At 37.3% G+C, this 22997-nt stretch overlaps 1 protein-coding gene across 2 annotated transcripts in view; it reads left to right on the forward strand.

Annotated features, from left to right (window-relative positions):
- Positions 1–528: 528 nt before the first annotated feature.
- LOC136288522 (colorectal mutant cancer protein) overlaps positions 529–22997 on the forward strand; it is a 151913-nt gene continuing 129444 nt past the window's right edge. For both annotated transcript variants that reach the window (XM_066181810.1, XM_066181807.1), the window contains exon 1: positions 529–1139. Coding sequence is in view for 1 of the 2 variants with exons in the window: in XM_066181807.1 (XP_066037904.1) it covers positions 1083–1139 (57 nt within the window). In the remaining variant the exon portion in view is untranslated. The remainder of the gene's footprint in view (positions 1140–22997) is intronic.

Here is a 22997-nt window from a genome sequence, read left to right on the forward strand (position 1 = left end):
AAAGGAGCCGTCATTTCTTGCAGTGAGTACAGCGTGTCCACAAATCCAGCTTATTAAAGATTTTTCCTCGATTTGTAGCAGAATGTTGAAAGCAAATGCTTTTTTCTCCCCTTCTTCCAGTAACATCTCCTGATCTCTGTGTAAGATGTCAGTCTCTTACGTAAAATCTGCAGCATTCTAATGGTGCTTTCAGGCTTACTGTGACCTTTTGAAATCATTACAAACCACACCCCCTACCTCCCCCCTTCTTCCTTATTTAATTGCACCCAGGAATAGGGAAATAGGAATTCAATTTCTTGTTATCCAGGTGGCATTTCCTTTTACTTAGTTTTGTAGTTTTCTGTAAAGTAATTAGTATGCAGAAAGCCGGAGAGATGCCTGGGGTTCCAAAATGAACCCTCTGTAGCTCCCTCCCTCCCTCTCTCCCTCCCACTTGCACTCTGCTTTTGGCACCGCCCCTTCCATGCACCCTTTAGCCAGCAGCAAGACAGCTGTGTTTGATCATAAACCACTTAAACTACAGGCTTACTGGCAGGGGAAACTTTAGCGTGAAGTGCAGCACTGGTTTCTCTCGGGGAGGGGAACTTTCTTCTCTTTTCCTTTCTGCCTCCCCAAATACTGAGGACTGTAGCAGCACTCTCCTTTGAATTTCTCTGTGAACTTGGGTGAAGCTTGTCAAATTTTTCTTAGTATGTTCAGCAGCATTGGGAGATGCCCTTTAATAATGCTATGGAAAAGGGCAGCATAAAAAGCAGAAGGCACAGATGAAGCACGCCTTGTAGATGGACTAAGACAGCCCGGGGATCCTGGTAAGCACTTCATTCCCTGCATTCTCTGAGCACTTCACATTACTAACAAGCCTCCTGCAGCAATGGATTATCTGTGAAGTCAAAACCAGTTTGGCTCTTTTAGAAGATCTTGCATCGTTAACTGAAACTCTCAATGTGTAGTAAAAATGGCTGTCTAGAGCAAAATGCGTAAGAGAGAAAAAAAATTGGAGAAGAAAGTATTGAGCAAAGAATTGAACAAAGCTTTGAAGCCTTAAAATTTGCAGAAATTGTCAAGCCCTGAGAAGTCTAATCATGAATTCTGGAGTTGGTATGAAATATGGAAATGACTCCCCTGCAGAGCTGAGTGAGGTAAGCAGTTTCAGTGCCCTTCTTTATGCTTTAAAAAGAAACATTCCCCATTTGGGCTTTCAGTCCACGAACAACGTAATTAAAAATTAATAGAATGTGTATCCTGCTATAACTTGCTGTGCCAGTCAGGAAATGACCTGAACTTTTTTGCTGCTTTGCTCTGAATGAGTGGTGAAAGGCTAACGATTGCAACCATGTAGAGACATTTTTCCTGTTACCCTGCAGCAGTGATTGCCTTTCCTCTGAGAGCTGTGTTTATACCCAACATTCATCTTTGCTGTAGGTGAAATATGGAGATCTCAGTTGAGATTAAACAGATGGTGATTAATTTAGGAGGGAAGTGGGGTGAATGGAAAATGACAAATATTTATTGGTAAGCAACAACATTGCCAGACGTTGTGTTTGCTTGTATTTAACCAAGGTGATACCGTTTAGGTTAGATGAATTAGGTTACTTTCCTTCATTGCCTAGAAGAAAACAAGTCATGAGAAACTTTCTGCTTTTCCACTGGAAACCATAGTAAAGCTGTTGTTTATTATAGTTGTGGGTATGTTTTTTTGTGTAACATGACTGTGTGTGTTTTTAATAAATTCGAAATTAAAGCTATATCAGATGTTATGCAAATTCTTAATAAATATTTTAGAAGTGGCATACTTTGTCAGTTACTGAAATGTCTTAGATGTGTAATCCTTAGGGGCTTTACTGATAACTGCCAATTTAGTTCTGCTATGAAATCCCAATCATTTGATTAAGGTCATTTTGTAGGAAATTGAATCTGCAGTTTGTCTTGTCCCAGTTTAACTGGAGTGCTTGTCTGTTCCTTTTGCCCATGTCTTTGATACACCTTTTACTGTGACATATCCTTTATATGCTTCGTTGTTAAAGGAATATTAGGTAGGATATGCTTGTCAGAATAAGACAGTTAACAGTTCCTGGAGTTAATTGTATAGAGAAAGGAGACACTGAGGTATAGAATGGAATAGTAATATAAATGGAATTAATCAGTAGGCTAATGAGGGAGACAACAAGTAAATATGTGAGAGATAAGCAAGTGCTGTACCTTGCCGTACAAGAGGACACTAGTTTTGTTACTGGGAAGTTCTGACAAAAGATATGTCATATGTAATTCTTCTTAAAGGAGTTCAGTTTCACTATTTCTGTGTTACTTTTTTCAAAGTATTGCTTAGAAATTCTACATTGGCATTGCAGTGTTAAGTGGAGTTCATAAATTCAGCATAAAAGCCTGGGTTACTTTTGGTCAGAGTTTCTGGCTATGGTTGTATTGATGGTGATCACTGCTTTCTATCCCCTCAACATTTAATTTTCAAGACTTTGCAAGATGACAGAGATCATGGAGTGTCTCAAGGAATTGATATTTGAGTCAATATTTGGAGCCGGTAGTATTTTACATTGCTACCTTGAAATTACTTATTCATGTTTCCTTCATGCATCAACTGAGTAGGACTTTTGTTGTGAGAAATACAGCTGCTGTTTTCTTTCTTTCTGCTGTTTTAGTGTGGGACATACTGAAAGGAGTTTGTGACTGTGGAATATTGTGATTGTTTAGGTGGGTTTTTTTCACCAACAAGGTTTCTTTAGTCCTTAGTTTACACTTGTACTCCAGTACTACAGGTGGGTTAAAAATAGGCCCCCTTTTTACTGCAGACATAGCAGAGAGGATAATACAACTCCTAACTTTCCCTAGCTGCTTATCATCATTTGCTTGCTGCTCATTCTCATCTGTGCAGTTTGACCTGCTTGTGTAAGTGAGCCTTAGCCTGTCACCAGAAAGGTCTGGGTCAGCTTCAGCAGAGATCTTGGGTAAAACACTAGGTTTTCAGTAAAACAGAGGCTTAAAAAAACCATTGTATTTCACCTCTCAGAGAGAAGAAGATGCATAAATACACTGAGATAGGTAGTAGATAGCTGCTCATCCCTAATTGTTAATTTCTCAAACAGCTCTCTTTAATTTCTGTGCTCCTATTAGACCTTTCCCTGTTGTTGACTGGTATTTGCCACAATTGAAGGTAAAAAATCCTGGGTAAAGGTTGTGCCTGTGGTTATGTATCTGTGTTTTTCCCATCTTTGCTGTGCTCTTCTCCTTCCTTTCTGGCTCTGTCTTCTACAAACTATGTTTATTTTTGATCAATAGATAGTAGCCTTGTATTCATTTAAATGGCAAAATGGCTACAATAGGAATTTGATTAAATGACTGGTGTCTTAGTTTGTTTTCAGGTGCACCTCTATCTCTGCAGATAGCTCATATGCTGATATTACAGTGGGCTGCTACTGCTGTACTTATCTGAATGACAAATATGATAACAGACCAAGAAATACTATTATTCACATGATGCACAGTGGGTTTTCATGTAGGTGCCTTGATCTCTTTATCTCAGTACATGGAGCTCTAGGCATGAAACTATTGTTATTAAAATAAACAGGAAAGCTACAAAGCCCTGAAGATATAATAAATGCATTCTTGACTGGACACATTAGACAAAAGAGAAAATAAATGTATTGCAATTCATTCCATCTGTTTCAGAACTTTCTACCTGAGATTTACATCTCTCTTTGGCAAGATTTAAAGAATATATTTCTTGTCCAAGACACAGTGTGATTGTTGAAACTTGTGTATAGTTGATGTTTGCTATTCCTAAACTCTTGTCTGGGTAAACAAGGTTTTTATTAGTCTTTATTTATTCAACTGCCCCCATCCAAAGGTCAGGCAGAAAGCAGAAGAAAAAAAAAATATCTGATTTCTGTTGTAGATCATTCAGACCTCCACAAAATTCATGCTGTGTTGCTCCCTAGTTCCAGAGTTCAAGCTGTTTTGTTATTGAAACATGTCAGTTCATGTTATCCCATTTCTTCTGCTCTTCTTTGCCTTCAAGTTTCAAATCCAAAGAAAGAAAAATTATCCAGTTTGCTGTTTGCATGGTGGATTTGTCATGTTGTACCTGCTTGAAGAGTTAGAAGAGACCTTGTTCTTATATAGCAGGGTGGTGTTAGGCCTGGTGGTTTGTTTGGTTTGGGGTTTTTTTTTGGTATATATAGGGTACAATAAGAGTGGCAACACTGTTGTGTAGTCTGAGGATTTACAACAGCCTGTGGTACTTTTGTAAATAGGTAACAGTGGCCAAAAAAGCTCTGTTCTACTATTCTGAAATGGGCCTTCACCTGTCCATATTAAGGCTTAACACATTTTGCAGAGATGGCTTTTAAGGCTCAAGTCAAGGAAGGATGTGATTTTAATGCATAACTTAATACCCAAATTATGAAAGCTCTCATTGGATCCCTTCAACTTCTTACTCATAAAATTGTGAAAGACTTTGTTGTAAACACAAGCATGTTTTTAAAGCCAACATAACGGATTTTACTGAAAACATGTATAGGTTGACAGTGGGGTGTCCGTAATTGCAGACTGTTTTTTTACATCATTAAAAATGAAAGTTTGTATCAGAATTTAAATGGTTTGTACCTATTGTCTTTTCTGCAGAAAGAAGTGTTCATCTAGAAGGAGCTGGATTGTCTAATCTGTATTTTCTTCCAAATTCAGAGGCACTATCTGGCTTTAAACCCCAGCATTCTGAGGATCTGAGTATCCCTTACATACTAACACTGATCTTACCTGCTCCCCAGACATTCAGTGTGGAGATGGTGTACTGAAACAGAGAGCTGTGGTCTGACCTGGTACACTTGTTGGACTAAATGTGGCCAGCAGTTATGCCCATGCGTAATGCTGGGACAGTTAAAATTATTAGTGCAAGAATGTAAAGGAAATGTTAAGTGCTGAGCTTAATGATTTTTTTCTCAATTGTATACTTAAGAGATAAATTTTATCCTTGAATTAAAAGCCAAGCTATGTTCTTGGTTATAATTTTCATTAAGTAAGCCTTGTGAATTTTATGGTAGTAACACTGTGCCTAAGAGATTTTGAAATTATATATGGACTGGTATTATAGTGAAGCAATACATTCAGCATTGCAGCTGATTTGTATAATGTTACTGTTTATTGTGTTCTTTTAGCACTTGCTGCATGGGTTGATGGTGTATAACATCTGAAAAGTTTATTTTACTGTTTTCTGCATGGCAAAATTAGGAGATAGCATGCTGCTTTAGGTGCACACTTTATACGTCCTGCTTCCTGATGTTTGGAAGTCAAATGTTTAGGATACAGATGTTGTATGTGACAGCATTAGCTACAGGGTCATATTCTTTAACCCTTTAACATTGACTGGAATAAACAGATAGGCTGTTTGTCTTGGAAAAATTACTAACTTATTTGTTTGTTTCAACAAGGTGTTTGAAATTTAGGGGAGGGGAAGGAAGGATAGGCTTCAAAGCTGGTGTTTGTGTAGGAAGCAGAATAATGAGTTCATATGAAGGATTTCACCAAAATCTTACACGTGAAGAAAGGACCAAGTCTGAAAGACTTAAATTCTCACTTTTAGTAATTTTACGGTAAGACAATATTGCACTTTCTTATCAAATTTTTGTTTCGTTGCTACTTTACTTATAAACGGGACTCTGATGAAGAACATTGTACAAGGAGAATTGCAGAAATAGAGGAGCTTCATGGCTTGAAGCTGTGTACAGAAATCCAGTGAGTGTGAGGGAGCTGTGGGGTGAGGTGGGTAATCAGCTGAGGAGCAGGACATCACTCAAAGCCTCCCTGGCAGAGAAAGAGTTCAGCAGTGACCATCCCCACCCTGAGGTACTTTCCCATGTGCGCCTCTGTTCCTTTAGAACAAGTGCCAGCTTGTGCTATCACTGTACCTAGGTGTGGGGAAAGAGCACTGATGGAATGGGGAAGAGGTGTTTTGTGTTCCAAGGTAGGATTAAATCCCAAACACTTGTTTTATCTTCCTGAGCTTGGTAGTCTTCCAAGAAAACCAGTGAGTAAATACCACCCTAATACTTCATCTGCTTCCTGAATGGTCTCTGGTCATGCAACAAATGTGCCAGGGTGTTTCCAATACCTCTCATGAGCAGATAAACACCATATTCTACTGCAATTCCATCTCTGCTATTGGATATAGCCTTGGCTGTCTGTGTCAAAGCTGTGCAGGCTGTAACACAGAGGGGTGTACTGCACCTTGTCAGCAAAGGTGGTATGTTTTCCCCAGTCAGAGGATGTTCTGGGAAATGTGGTAAATTATTAATCCTTTAAAATATTGCAGCCTTACAATATAATAGAGTGGAATGTGGTTATCAAACAGCAAACATGGCATATTTTAAAGTTATTTTAACCTTGATAAAGTTGCATAACTGATTTTTTCCTAACAGTAGGCAAACCAAAAAGGTGAATAATGTTAACTGCTAAACTCTTAGAAGAGTGAGCACAACAACCCAGCATGCTTAAATCAAAGTACCTTAAGGAGAAACTTTCTTCAATGGTTTCTAGTGGAGAGCTGGGTAAAACTTCCATCTAGAGGTAGCAACACCTGTAGCCACAAGTGTGTTCTCAGCTTTAGTGCTTCAGAGATGCTGAGGTAAAGTTTGCAAATCTTTGGGTGTATTCTTTCCTATTTCACATGGGCTTTGTGGAGCACTTGTCAGCTTTGCAAACCTGACATTTTCCCATGCTGTTGTCACGAGAAGTGTGGAGACATTGGATGTGAAATATAATCACAAATTTAAAAGACTTCTTATGTGTCTCTCTTACACTGATGTATCTATAATAGTTTAAAGAAAATGGTTCAATGGTAAACTTTAATGGGTATGCTCCTGGACAGTGACTATGAGTCTGAATGCAACCTTTAGACTGGGTTCATAGTCAAGCTGAAGGTGCTCTGGCATGATCAATTTACAGTGTGCGTGGTATTTCCAGTGTTAAAAACATAGCGACTTCAAAGAAAATGTTTCTTCCTGGATTTGTTTGAGCTGCTTATCAGGCCTAGAGTGTATTCCAGGTTTGGCTATTATGAAACGGAAGCACTATAAAAAGATAAGTCAAAATGCCCAGACACAGTCAGCATTGATAATGCTCTTCTGCAGTGTCCTAATGAAAAAAAGGCAAAGATTATGTAACTTACCTGCCTGATATTTAAATATTCCTTGCTCCTAAAAAAGAAAAGTTAGAAAAATGCCTTAGATGCTGAAAAATCTATTAGTAAAAATACCTGCTGTGAAAGTAGCATTAACCATGTATTGGATTGTCTAATTTCTTTTAGAGACTTGATGTTTTTATTCAGAGATAAAAAAGCCAGAGTTCATTCCTGGAAGATTTTTGAAGATAAGGACTGTAATCTTTTCCCCTCTTCCAACTTGGAAAAGTAAAATGTGGTTTTGCCTTTGATCAGACTTGGACATACCAGAACATGGCTCTATGTGGGAACAATTACAAGATTCTTCTTTCAGAAGATTTTTTTATAAAAAAATCTCTGTAGTCTCTGGATTTGTAGTTTTCAAAGGGACACATAAATGAAATGTTCTGAAAGACGAATCCATGGATTGTGAGGTTAGGGTTTGCAATGGAATTTTCTGTACTGTGTGTGGGAAGAGAGGGCATGAAGAGAGGCTGTCATTGGTTTGGTCACCTACAGTGGGGTGTAATTACATTCCTCTTCTGGGGCTCTGAGTAGTTTATGTACAATTGAAAAGGAAATGTTTTCATGTCGCTTGTGGGTGTCTTCCTTATGTTTAGGTTTTATTGTCTTCATGACATTGCATAGTACTTCTAGCTGCAGGTTTTACTTGTGATGAGAATTTCTGCTTTTCAAGCAGCATGGAAAGGCTTAATTGGACTCTTCTGTTACATGTAGAAATAATATACCAATCTATGTATTTTGTGATGGTCTCAGAGTTCAAAGATTCTGAGGGATGGAGGTTTGGTGGGGGGATCTGATGCTGGAAAACAAGGCTTTTTGACACTGGTGGCAACCTGCTTTAGGCAGTCCCATGTCAGGATTTCCCATGTAAATTAACTGTCTGTGTGCATGATGTGTATTTTCTACAGATTTAGATTTTAACTATCTCTATTGAATGAAAATATTCCTTAAGACTCTGGAAATTGGCTTACATGTTCTCACTCTGTTGTACTTATATAGAAAAATTTGTCATTAAAATTAAAATATTGGCAGAAATCTTTTCAGCCCTCTCAATGTAAGAAAACATAAATAAATACAGAAAGTATTTTTTCAGTATGCTTAAATATACTCCTTATGGTTGTTTGTAACATTATTGATTTCGTGCTACATTTTATAAATTACCCTCCGTAACCTTTGCAGAATTTTTGAAATGCTTCAGAAGGTGGTCACTGGATTTTATGGCAGATTATTGGGATATCACTAAAATGTAGTGATATCCCAAAATAGGAATTTACATCAGGATTATGGTCATCTGCTGATAACTGAAACTGAGGTACTGAAACATAGCTGATAACTGAGGTACTGTTTTAAAACCAGGCCATTTAAATACTTTAAAATGTGATGCTATTTCAGTGTTTGATGGGTTCACAACAGCACCTCTGGTTTCTGATCTGCCAGAGCAACTTTTTGAAATGTTACCAAAAAGTAAATTGCTTGGTTGCTGTGATGGAATTATAATTTTCAACAGAGAATTGTGATTCGTGGTTGTGATGACAGAGAAATACAAGATCGTTACTATGTATAAGATAAGTCCAAAACTATTCCAGTGACAACTCAGTGTCCTTCTGAACCATGTCCACAGAGGTTTGGCTGAAGTTGGTTTTCCCACGAAGCAGCACAGGTGCCAGTCTTGAACAGTCTTCCCTTTGCAGACTGTAAACCCAAAAGTGTCGTTTGCTTGCAAAGACATTATGTTATCTGGCCTTCATCTACAAGAGGCTGTGACAATCCTATCCCAAACCATGCTGGTTTGCTTCCTATCCTTCAGAGGACTGAATACATCTAGCTTGATAATCTTTTGGACTTTGCATCCTATCTAAATTGCACAGGTTGTTTACTGTTAAGATGTTGTCAGGTAGGAGGTAGTAGAATCTAGCTGGCTGTTAACTGTACTTGGGACTGATACTGCCACTCCTCTAGTGGCACGTCAGCTGGATCTTCCTTCCTTTGCCTGGATTCATGTGCTTGTGTAACAGCCTGGGGCCAGATTAGACGACTGGGTGTTACCTCAGGATTTCAGGGCAAAGATCCCTTAGGTGGTGAAATAAAGAGAGATAAGGCTCGATTAGGTGACCCGAAACAGAAAAGAACTTTAATAAGAGCAAAACAACAAACAGCACAAGACTATCTCGGTATGGGGGGCACCAAAAAGGTGAGTGCCAGGGGTTTGCAGTAATTTATATAAACTGAAGTAGGGGCAGAGTTTGAGGGAGGAGCACCATCAGGGAGTGGGGATTAAGAATATGTAAAACATTGTGACAAACAGTAACCAATAGTGACAAGGCAAACAGAGAACTTTGTAGTAACATTAACATTAAAACTCCCAGGGGGCAATGCAGGTGAGATTTCACTCACCCTAACTACAGGGGAGTTCTCCCACAGCCTTAAACCAAGGCCTTTTTTGACCCTAACATACTTGAGACAGGTATTGCAGCCATGTATGGAAAGCAAAGTGCATTTTGTCATCTGCAAAAAAGACCAGGTACCCCCTTTAGAATGGTGTACTGAGGACTGTCCTTTACCATTTTACATGTTTGACTTCTTTTTCTTTTTACATTACATACAAAATGTATTTATCTCTTCATGAGATAAGTTCATTTTTCCATCCCTTAATCTCTTTTTTTCCTTTTGCACAGCATTGTACAGCATAATTTTTTTCAAGCTACTGATGCTGCTCTTGTCTAATTTACTGACTTAGATGTTTCTTTTTTTTTTTTTTTTTTTTTTATTTAAACTGATTTGCCCGTGTACTTTGATCTTTTTATTTAAACTCATGGTGGTTGACCTGTTCATCAGCTGGTTCTTTCTTTTTGTATGTTGTGATCTCACTCCTGTAGGAAGAGATGATTCTCTCTTGATGCTTGGTATAGCACAGGTCAATGCTGTGTCAGGTGTAATTCACCTGGTGGAAGGTCTGGCCCATGCTAAATAAGGATGAAGTTAATTTCAGTGAAATGCGTAAGTAAAGTAAATCTTGGAGAGAAAAAATTTTTCAGCAGATAGGTGCCTGCTATATGTGAAGAAAAAAAATTGTTAACAGTGTTTCAAATTATACTTTTCTTCTGTCTTATGAGATGCTGGATTAAAGGATGGACAGAAAATCTCTTTATTTCTCCTCTTCCACTACTGGATATCTTCCCTGTGGAGCAAAATAGGAAAAAAAGTGTATTGATTCATAACTGTCAAGTCATAATTGCATGGAGATCTCTAATAATTTAGTTACTTGGTGAGGGAGATCTGCAAAACACAGAACATTTTTTCCATGCTTTTTAAAACTTACAGATTCTGTCTCACATCCTGCAGGGTTGAATACCTATGAATACCCATAATTATCTTTCTTTGTGAGACTCCATGTGGTTGAATTTCAATACCTACCCCTTCTGGAATGGAAATAAATGTGCTAATTGCTTTTCATGAAGGTAGGCTTTCTCCTTTCCTGTGAGAATTTCTTTAACTTCCTGTATTTCTGTATTAGGCTGAATCTCTTTTTATAGCATATTTAAGCACTTTTAAATGTAATGATTGATGATGATGAGTTATAGGCAAGTGTCATATCTCATTCAGAATGTTACATAATCATATTCTTCAGTAATGAGATGTTATTTCCCATTATAGAATCACAGAATGGTTGAGATTGTCAGGGACCTCTGGTGATCACCTGGTCTAAGCCTCTGCTCAGGTGGGGTCAACTAGAGCTGAGTGCCCAAGACTGTGAAAAGCTTTTGCATGTCTCCAAGGATGGAGACTCTAGCACCTCTGTGAGTAACCAGTGCTTAGTCACCCTCACAGGAAAAAGGCGTTTCCTGATGTTGAGGAAACCTCCTGTGTTTCAGTGTGTGCCCATCAACTCTGGTGCTGCCACTGCATACCCCTGGAAAGAGCCTGGATCCATCCTCCTTGCACCCTCCCTGCAGGTGTTTATTTACACTGGGGAGATCCCTTGAGCCTTCTCTTCTCCAGGATGAACAGTCCCAGCTTTCTCAGCCTTTCCCCATATGAGAGATGCTAGAGTCCACCCATCATCTTGGTGTCCCTTTGCTGGACTCTCCCCAGTATGTCCATGTCTGTTTTGTACTACGAAGTCCAGAACTGAAACCAGCACTCCACCTGTGGCCTCACCAGTGCTGAACAACAGAAGGCTCACATCTCTCTCAGTACTTTGCCTAATCCAGCCCAGAATCCATCCATCTTCTTTACAGCAAGAGCATCTGCTGGCTCACATTCAGTTTGATGTCCACCAGCTTCCATAGGTCTCCTTCCCTTCAGAACCTCATCCCACAGGACTTTTCCAAGGAGAGGTCTGAGTGAAATCTACAGCTATGATCTCAAATTTTGACCACCTCTCTCCTCTCTGGATCATAAACTCCACTGTCGTGCCATTATGAGAGTGGTCAAATAATATTTCTGTAAGTGTATGGACAGTTGTGCCTTTGAAAATTATAGGAGTAGACTATATATCAGAATCAAAAAAGAAAAAAAAGATTTTTAGAAACACCAAGAGAACACCATGAGAATAAACAAAATATTCACTTGCAGATCATTTATTGAATTAATTCTGTCAGAAACTTCTCTGTCTTGGAGTGACAAGAGAGGATAGTATCCTACCATGAATAATTCCTTAAAAGGAATTAGTAAGCTTCAGAAATTGTCACTTTATTTAAACATTTAATTGCATTCTGTTGAATGGTATGATTAAAATTTAGTAGGTTATTTCATTGTTCTGATTTAAAAAAAAGGCTACAAAGGATGACCTATAGTGATAAAAAAGAGGAAAAAATATAAGGGGAAAACCTTACCACTGTTTGTCTTTGTGCCTTTGCTGCTAATTTTTAGAGCAAATTACAGTAACTTTTCCTGGAAGATGTTTTCCTTCCAAGAGAACAAAGGAAGAATTTTGAAGTTTTAGTTCTTACCAGATGTTGACATTTTGTATGTTCCGTCTTGTATAATGCTGCCCTCATAAGGATCTGAAAAAGCAGTACTACGGAAATAAATCACAGTTGGAATGTTTAAATTTAGATTTTGTTTTTTAAATACAGTAATGTGGGAGTTTCTAGTGATGAGTTTTCTGTTCATCCAGAATCCATCTCAGTTTGTTCACTTAAATCAGCTTTGAAGTTAAACTTAGATTTCAAAGACACATTCACAGTAAATTCAATCTAAAAAGAATATTAATAATTCCTGATGTGGATATGGATGTCCTGGATGTTTTGTACTGCATTATACCAAGTCCCTGAAGAAGACAGATTTATCTGATATATCTGTGTGTTACTGTCAGGGACTAATGGGACACCTTTTCTGAGAAGCAGGAAATTCTACAGTGATTAAAATCCATACACAGTCTGTCTCATTCACAATGTACAAACACAGTTCCCAATGGATCAAAACGAAGTTAAAAAATAGTGATTCCGTTCCCCATCAAAGGACTGTTTCTTACCACGACTGTTCTATCACGGTTCTATGAACACTGGTGCTTGGCACAATCAGGAGGGAAGCACTCTACAGAGTACGAAAAGCTGAGGACAGGAATCAACATCCATTGGGAAAGGGAGAGGGAGAAATAGAAAGATATCAATAGGAAATACACCTCAAACTTACTATACAAGCTTCTTGTGAACTTTTGCCATTGCTGATTAATGACCTCAAAGGGTTTCAGGGCATCATTCTGACAACTGTGTCAGCATTCATTTTTTAAAATCTAACAGCAGAGATTTTACTGAGAAACTAAAGTGATGCGTTTATGTGGTCTTTTGAAGTCAATGAAGTAATTCACAATCTAGTTATAGTTGTTTTTTGCAGTTTTCTAGATTTTTTTTCCCCATCAAACTGTGCTGTGTCTAAAGCTGTGCTATTTATTTTTCTGAATGGGAATTGTGAACAGTTGGTAGTCTTAAATCATCTATCTGACTTATCCTGGAATAGTTAAAGGACCATGCTGCCAAGACTTAGTGATTATTTTTTATTTAGACCAAGTGTAAAACTCTATCTTTTGTACAGAAAATATAATCAGAACAACTGATAGAGTACGCTTTGTGTTAGATTTGAAATGCCAGTAATATGCAGTACCATTGCCATGACAGTGATGCTTTGTCCTTTATAGTGCATTTCATTTAAGGAGCTGAAATAAGCTGCACACTATTATTGATGCAATTCGGTCATTGTAATGTATAAGAACTCACATTTCAAGTTATTAATTTCACTGTGTTACCATGATTTATCAAAACTTTATCAATTTTATTATACAAAATTCTATATAATATATAATAATTATATGTTATATAAAATATATCATGTAATAGCATATATATGCATTATATATTATGTTATTTATTTATCAATTGCAGTTGCTTGGCTTGGTCTTGCAGAGAGGAATATATCTAGCTGGAGCATGGTTATGAAATTACACTTATAACAGTTTTTTAGTGAAACAAAGATTTTTAGAGGACTTTACTGATAGGCTGAATTGGCTGAAGGTACTTCTTAAAAGAATGACAGTGTTGAAGCTTTAGTGCAGATTTTGTGTCATTGCTTGAAGAGACAATGTGATCTAGTAACTTTGAGAAAGTAAGTTTTTGAAAAAGGTGAACATGACATGGAGGATTTCTAGACCATGGGGTCTTCCGTTTTATGTATTTTGAGATAAATTGTTAGCATCCTTTTTCTCCTGCTCATAATAGTTTTATTTAGAGCCTGGAAGCTCAATCAGCAGATGTTTACTGAGTTTTATAGTTTGCCTCCAAGTAGGCTTTTCTGCTTCTTTGTTTTCTGTGCCTGCAGCTCATTCTCCTCTGTCATTCTTAGAGCTTCACTAAGTGCACTCTGTCTTCTCAATTTTCATTAGCCTTTTCTTTCAGCCCTCTTGCACTTGCTAATTTATTGTTGCTGCCCCTGATACCTTTGCCTTTTGCATGTGCTAGTCTACCTCTTCCCTTTCTCTCTCCTTTTACTGATGTTGCACTCTAAGACTGTGCAGGGTTCTCCAGAGTTCTCACTGACATTCTTCAGTCAAGGAGGAATGAATCCCTCGTCTAACTGGGCTGACTGTGTGAGGCTGCAAGTGCTTGGAGAAAGGGCTTGGTTCACTTGGCACAAAGGCAAGCTTCTGCCCAGTGATTAATTAGCGTGATGTTGCAGCAAATTAACTGTTGCAATTAAACCAGTGCAGTAACGAAACACTATGAGCAACAGCGCTTAACACTGGCACCGGCAAGGGGAGGCTGATCCCAGATGGTGTTGGTCCAGCCAATCCATTTTGACACAAAACCCACTCCTACTGTGTACCCATAGATAAAGAGTTCCTAAAGATTACACAGTATTTAAAAGCCTGATGATGAAAGTAAGATTTATGGAGAATTTATGGTTTGAGTTTTTTGCCTTAAGAGTTGTACTTTTTTGTTGTCAAATACTTTGTACAAAGTCAAGCTTCCTTGACAAACTGACATTGTGAGATGGGTTTTCCTGGAGAACTCAAAAGTTATTATGGCCAGGCTGAGTTTTACTGAAATTCCTGTGTGTCATAATTATTTTGCAAACAGTTATCTCCTCAGAGTTTAGGTTTGGCGACTACTGACCATAAGCAGTAATAGATCTTATGAGGGTACCTTTACCTTTTCCCTGAGAGCCCTCATGCAATTTCCTGAAATATGCTCCTTTTCAGTAACTTTTTTTCTGCTGTGGTATTTGTAAGCTCTCTGAATGTAGTTAGTTCTGGTTGTTCTGAGCTGTAATAATAGTAATTTGCAAATGTCATATGCCTAGAAGTTTCACAGTGCCACTATTGTTTCTTTTTCTTCTTCATGCCTAAAGCCAGAGTCTTATGGCAGCTTAAAAGGGAAAACAAAATGTTTAAGCAGGGAAGAAATCATTACTGAATGCTTTAATTGCTTTTCTTTCTGTAAAAAAGAGAATAAATGGCTTTGAAGTGTAACTTAGTTCTGTTCCATCTGGTGGTTTACTAACTTGTCTATGGCATTTTAACAGAAATTATGAAAAATAATTGATCTAGATAAACTGAGACCTTTGTGACCAGAGGCAATGCACGGACATTTCAGCATTGCTGCAATGTCTCATGGTATTAAGCAAAGTGTTCTGTTTTCAGTGCTGCTGCATTTCCTGCATAAAATTTTCTATGCACAAAGATAAACACCTGTCAACATCCTAATCAGTGGTGTGCAATTCATAGTTATATGCCAAATACATTGATTATGATTATAAAATCATTGCACTATAGTAATTTTTCAATATAAATTAACATTTTCTTTCATTTTTTTTAAGCCCCACAAAAACATTGCTTCTCATTAGGCTGAACTAAAATGAACACTGAAGTAAAACGATACTGTAAAGGACAGAGAGTACAGTTCTTTGCTAGGTCATGTTCCAAGAAATATTTCTTGCAAGCCTGACAATATTTCTAAATTATTATTAAAACGTACCCATTTAAATTTCTGTGCACACAGAAATATTACCATTATTTTTGTTGACTTTTTCTTCTCTTTTTTTTTTTGTGAGTTTTTTTGTGACCTTTTTTTGTCAAACTGATTAAAAAATAGTGCAGTCCTAAATTACCTGGAAATTACAGTACTGCTGAGAGGGTTCTGTTTGGTTTTAGTAAAATACTTCTAAGACTGACTGACATGACAAGAGTAACTCATTGATGTTGTTGCTTGATAAATAGTTGCTGCCAAAAAATATTGATTGTCTAAGCAGTAGACCAATGAAGATCACATAATTTTATGTTAGTTGGACAAACTAACATTTGAGGATATAACTAATCTTGCAAATGATCAATGTTTCCTGAGGCAGGCCCATGTTCTTAGTGAGTTTTTATACAAAAGCTGAAGTTACCAGTATGAAATTGATTTCTACTTTTATTAAAAAGCTCAGTGCAGATTTAAGGAGAGCATATTCCAAGTGTTTTGTGGATAAATGAGAACTGGTGTCTTCTCATTTTATTGAAAGGTTTTTGTATGTGTCGGGACACATTGTAAAAGGTATTTTTAACTGTTCCAGAAAATACATGTTTATAATGGGGAAAAAAAATTAGAAGCAATTGATTTTCCACTTCATTAAAGCTCGTGAACTGATTGGTGATTGGTAGATTCCATACACAGGATTTTAAAAACAAATTAAATTCCTTTAGGGAAAGGAAAACCAGTATGCTGAATGGAATACGAGTAAAAGTGCTTTCCTTTTGAGTCACAAATGGCAATGTAGATGATCTATTACAGAACTTTCTGCTGGGGTAGCTGCAGAACATGAGCAAAAACACATAGGAATTTAGTATCCTGGAGCCTTCTAAAGCTGCATTATAGTCAGTTTTTGAGAATTACAGCAGGATTACTTGGATCTTTTTTCACATGTAAGATTCTTGGCGTGAATTCCAGTTAAGGTGAGGCAGAAAGTCATTAGAGACAGCAGAGTTCCCAAATGCCTAATTGTTTTTAAAGGAAGAGCAGTAAGTGCATGTAGTATATTTGTCCCAGAGCGAGAGGAAACTTGGTGATCCCTCCCTTCCCATGCCTCATTTAGGAAGAGTAAAGATATTACTCTTATTTGTGTCTATTTATTTATCTTTACGGAGTTGTTCTGAGAGACAGTGAGTGACTTCAGTGTTCTGAAAACACAAAATGCTGTCTATCTACTATATATTACTCACCCCTTTAAAACATCAGTGGTTGGGAAAAGGACAGCTGTTTTTCGTTTAAGTTAGAAGAAGATAATCTGTAGGCAAAGTATTTGCTGATGGAAAGAACCAGACATTGTTTGAAACTTTTTTCTTAAGCTAAATAATTTTGGGAAATGAGGCTGACACATTCTGATCTGTAAGTATCTGGATTTAATTTTTTCTTTCTTTGCACACTTGGTTGGAATCTCTAAAATCCGGCCATTTGTTTCTTATAAACTGTTGGTCAGTTCTAGCTTTGTCCTCACCCTGTTGTAGTCTAAAAGGACTGCTGTACTATAATTTTTGGTTCTTGGGATGTTCTATTTTAGAGCTTTATCAGACTCCCTAAAATATTTCTTCCTCCTCTATTTCTTCCTGGCTCCAGTTTTATATATATGAGAAATAGAGATGTTTTGATAAATGACATGCAGTTTTTCTGTTGCTGTTGTGCCAATATATTTTTCTTTACTAACACTGTGACATTAAATACTTTTCCCCATGTTTTTCTTCATGTTTTCGTATTCCTATAAACCCTGCTTTTTCTGGCCATGCTCCAGAGAAAAGGATGTTGTTTCCCCAAAGGATTACTTGAATTATATATATAATGTAAAACCTGAGGATCTCAAGGTCTGTTTTCTTTGTATCTAAAAGCTGATCCTGCTCTGAGCATGCTAGAGAACATATCTGAGTCTTACAGCTACCATAAAAATAAACACGGCGAGAGGCCTCTCCTTGCTTTCTAATCATCCTGATTAGTTCTTGGTCCTAACTGAAGATTGACCACTTGACCTGTTAAATTAATGTGCTGTTACACTTGGGTAGAAGTAATAATCTAAAAGTATTACTTGGGCAGCTGTCTGATATTTTGAAAACCTTTTCTTCTATGATTCATGGAACTGATTTAGCTGTTACTGAATATCCACACTGCCCAGTGTCCAAGTTGTGTTCTATCTGGCATCTTCTGAACAGAGCATGGGTACCAACAGAGCAAGGGAAATGGCAATAATTACATCTTATCTTTGCTATGAAATATAGCTAACAACACAGGATATGAAAATTAATGGACACCTATCAATGCATCCATTTATGTGTCACATCTTTAAAGCAAGTGACAGTGCAGGACAGTTTTCACTCAGCATAGATTTTATCAGATTTTAGATTTTTCCATTTAAAGAATTAGGTCTTCCATAATATCCATGTCTCCATGTTTCTCTCTGTTTTAAAATACATTCTTTGGTAATAGTGTACCTTTGTAGTTTCAGCTGAGATTTTTGGGATGACAGTCTTTAACTCCAGAGTACACAGTCTAACATCTCTCCTCGGCACTTGGTTCTCTCAAAAACTTTGTTATTGTCTGTTTAAACTCAAATTAATTAAGATCTTACTTTGCATTGAATTTTGTCCAGGTTTTATCTGTGCCTCATGGTTACATCATGCTTTCTTGACTATGGCAAGTTCACTATCTTAATAAAACAAAGATTTAAGAGAGCTACTCTCCTTTGATAACTCAACTGCAAAGAACAACAAAAGGGCTTGACATAAGAATAAATTACACTTTAACAGACAGTGACTGGTCTTGATGGAGATGAAAACTGTGGATAAAATAAAACAAGCATGTCATGCTCATTTCATAAAAATTACCCTGGTATAATCCGCATGGCTTTCAAGGGGCCAGAGGTCTGTGCAAGTCACGAGGAATCATTAATTTGCACAAACCACATCTTTTTGGTCTTACTGACTTGTATCTCTTAAGAGCCACAATTATGCAATGCAATTAATCATCAAGGGAGTTTGAGTTTATGGTGCATATTTGAAGTAAACTTTTTTAAAACTGCTGGAGCTTTATGTTGTTGACTTTGACTAAGTGCATTAGTAAATGCTTAATTTAAAAGGATTCTGTCACCCTGAAACATAATCCTTTAATTTTTTTTTATTATTATTATTTGAGAGGAGTCTATCTAAAGAGACTCTTGTCAATTCCCTTGCCAGCAGTGTGATTTCATGGCCACTCTGCTTTTTGCTTTCTTCAAGGTGTTTTTCTTTCCAGCAGTCAGTAAGAAAATTATTTGGTATAAAATAAGCTTTCTAAAATATGCAAAATGTAAAATACATTGAGTTAAGCATTTTTCCCAATTAATAATTAATCTTGATAGATCTGGTGTTGCCACTTTGTTTATTAATACCTTTTTTTTTTTTTTAATTTAAGGAATTTCTGAGCCTTCTCAGCATTCTGACTTATGATTCTTTTGTTATAACCTACTGCATTCACTAGTTAGCTCAAACTTCAGTTTCACATGTACTACATGAAGGATCTTCACAGGACAGTTTTGCTGCAGCTGTCTGAGAGGCTGCTGTTTGCCAGCTGTCTGCACCTCCTCTGTGGGCAGCTGCTGTTCCGACAGATGCCTCTGTTTTCACTCTGTTTAAAGCCCAGCTCCTTTCATTTTAAATCCCTCTTCACCAGAACTACTGTCCTCTCTTTTAGTGCACTGTGGACAATCCAGGTAGGACATCTAGCTGAAATGCAGTCTAGCTGGTCTGTCATAAATGCCCAGATGAACCTGAATCATTTCTTTCTGAAATGATCCTCTTTCCTCTGTGCTCTCCCTTCTTACAGCCTGACAGATTTTTTACAATGCCTAATTCTGCTGTCCTCTGCTCTTCTTCCCAGAACCAGATTTATCCTCCAATACCTGTGTTCAGCTTACTGTTTCCCTATTTTGTTTTTAATTACAGAGACAGTCTTTGGATTTTTTTCAAGAAATAGATTTTGAATATTTACATGAGTTTCTGTATCTCTAAGTCTATATCTAAGTGTATTTGTAAACACTTCAGTGTAAGACATTAAGCAGTACTGCTCAGTGTTGCTTAGTTCTTGTTTTGATCTTGAGTATTTCTAGCAAACATGTATTGTATTGGTATTGCTTGCTGTAAACTTGTTACTGGAAAAGTGTCAATTTCTTTCCTCTTCAAAGTGCCTGTTTGATCAGGGGTTTTAATAATGATTTTCCCAGAGTCAGTGGTAGGACAATGATTTAGTCTTGACAGAGATACTGTGATTAAACTTCCTCCAAAATCAGAGGAGTCATCCCATACAGTTTTTTGTTGGTCACAGTTGGCGACTTTGAGGCTCCACAAGCTGTTCCAGAGACTTTTATGTCAATACACAGATAAAATACTCCGTTCTCATAGATTTTTAAAATCTTGGTGAGACAAAATGCTATAAATTTATTTTATTGCACTTAAGGTTGTAATAGATAATGTGAAGTTGTCATATTTATATATCACATTTATTCACTAGTAGACTAATCTGAGATCTGTAAGGATGTGGTATTTTTAGTCAATTATTCTATGACTTCTTGCCAGTTTAACTACAGTGATGTCCAAGTTAGTTGTCGAAGTTGGAATAGCTAAAAACGTGCCTTGTCTTTACTGTTGGCTAAGGTAGATGTGTACCAAAACTCCCAAAATGTTGACCTGGTGGGGAAATCCCATTTATTTTCTCTACCTGAATGAAGAAGGCAAAGTTATGCTTCAACTATACTTTACTTGACAGTGCAGAAAAACACATTGATACCACATGAAAAAACCCTTCAAAGCAGTATAAATCAGTTTCTGCAACAAAATCCCTCCCCTCTCTCCCCTCACCTTCCCCTGCCCTTTTTCATGTGAAGTGTGCTAGCTTTTCTGAAAATATTTTCAGAGAGATTGTGTATTCTGTGAAAGCTTAGGCTGTACCAAATACCTAAAACTCTTTTGCATTTTGAAGTTCTGGGTTTACAGTACCTTTGGTCACCTGGTCAAGGATGTAATGGAAGCTTGATTGTATGTGTGAGGAAACCAATCAGAAGCAGACTGCCTAAGTAGCAAATAACTAGGTGCTTTTTACCACTCTCTTTATACATATTGGCATGTCCAGTAGGATAGGGATATGAGGGCAGAAAACCTTCCTTAACTGAAGAGTGAAGTAGATGCCTCAAGTGTTATGCAAAAAATGCAGTACAACACAAAGTGGGTGTGCTTACTGTTAAGTGATACCATGGGGACCAGCACATCTTCTCTAACTCTTGGCATTCCCAAACCGGCTACTTTTTACACATAACATTTTGTTACTTGTTTTAGAATCCATCTCATATCACCTGTAATATATTTTTTATCACTGTTTCCTCAAATCAGAATAGAAACATCTGGCATTGGTTTGAACTGTTATTTTTTCCAGCCAACCTCTTGCTGGTAGCAGAAGAAAGAGCAGTAGAATATTCCCAGTGCTTTTACTATTTTGTAACACCCTTCATGCCACCCCCTTGCAATAACTGGCAGAGAGTCTGTAAATGAGACTGCACATTATGCCAGGTAGTGCTCTGGGAAGTATAACCCCCTTCAGATCTTCCTCTGAAGAATTAAGTGTTAACAAAAAGTGCCATGATTCCAAATGTACTTAGTATTTTAATGCAAGCAAGCCACATTCCAGATGAAAGTCCTCTATTTGCACTACTCCATGGCTTGCATTTTTGCCAAAAAAGAAAAAAATACAACCAACCCAAACCACAAACCAAAAGCCATATGTGACAAAAAAATATTGCAGCGACAGTTTTCCTTATCTCTTTTGCCACACGCTCATCATGAAAATTCTGAAATCATTGAGAAGGTGTCCACTTCCTTGGAAGTATTCTCACAGAAATATCTATGCTTGTACAGTTGGAGTATCCTGTCCAGTAAAAAATATCCTAGGGGCACATAGTTTTGGATGCTTCTCTGGGATATTTCTTCATCAACTCAATTTCTCAGCATTTCCATTTATTATGGAGTAATACTGAACATGAATTTCCAGCTGTCCTGTTTACTGAAATACAAATTTAATTGAAAAGGTCACTACAAGAGTGGAGACTTCAAGAGTTGATGCCTTGATACTAGATTCTGGGATTGTCCAATGCAGCAAACTCAGGGCCTACAACTTAACTTTTCTCTGTCAATGAGTTAGCATAGCAAGAAAACCAAAACTGCAGCAGAGACACATGATAGCAATAGTTCTGTCAACTGATCCATCTGGCTTTTTAATTTTAAAACACATATTAGGAATTGTTGTGTGGCTTGGGAGGTAGTTAATGTACATATATATCCCTAGAATGACTTGTTCAGGCTTAGAATGGAAATATTTTATCAAAATAGAAATAATATTGTATGGTTCATTCATCATAAAATCTGTTTTTACAACTATAAATACATCTTTAATTCTCAAGTAAACCCTGAGGAATTACCTATTTTGCAAATAGTGAAACTTAGCTATGACTTGTCAATTATTAAGTTATTCCTGCTCTACTAATTTTTGCTGCTCTGAGATTAGACACTGCCAGCAATATGCCATGGTCTAGTTCTCACCACAGCAATACCATTGGTTCTGTAAATAGCTTTAATTGAATTGTTTAATTTGTTTCTGAATTCCCTCTTTTTTAATGGACACAGAATTTTTTACAGTTGGTATTTTCTGAAGATACTTACCTTTTATGCTTATGTGAAGCACCCAGATGTGATTTTTGTCTTTTTTTTAGACAAATTTAGTTTTTAAAAGTAAGGGAGGAGTACAGGTTAAAAGCAGTAGTGTTGATTGAAAATTCAAATTACTCATTGCACTGAAGTGCAGAGTTGTCCTCTTTTACATTTGTTGCTCTTTGTCTTTTTCCTGCTAGTAATATGCCACTGAATATGCAAAGTAGATACATGAGAAAACACCATTAACTCCTGTCTGTGATCACCTGAGCCTTACAAGAAAGCTCACTGATTTCTGGGGTTTTTTTAATCTGTTGAAGTAAGCAGGCACCAGGTAAAGTTCAATCAAAAACAAGGGGAATAAAGGAAGAGCAGGACAGATGGAAAGGCAATTTAGTCCTTCATATATGACACTAAGCCCAAGGTTATGCAGAATTAGTAGAGCTGAATTTGAAGGACTTGGTCTTCCAGCTCTAGCTTAGATTCATGTAGTCAGGTATGTCTGACCTTCAGCCAAGGCCCAGCAAACTGGATCAATGTGATCTGCACCTGGAGGTTAATGAGGTTACTGGTGTTATCTGTGGCTGTAATTTGATATCCAGCAAGGGCAGCAGTCAC

The sequence above is a fragment of the Chamaea fasciata genome, unplaced genomic scaffold (genome assembly GCF_029207755.1).
Source record: "Chamaea fasciata isolate MVZ Bird 193981 ecotype frontalis unplaced genomic scaffold, bChaFas1.0.hap1 SCAF_4, whole genome shotgun sequence".
In the NCBI taxonomy this organism is placed as follows: Eukaryota; Metazoa; Chordata; class Aves; order Passeriformes; family Sylviidae; genus Chamaea; species Chamaea fasciata.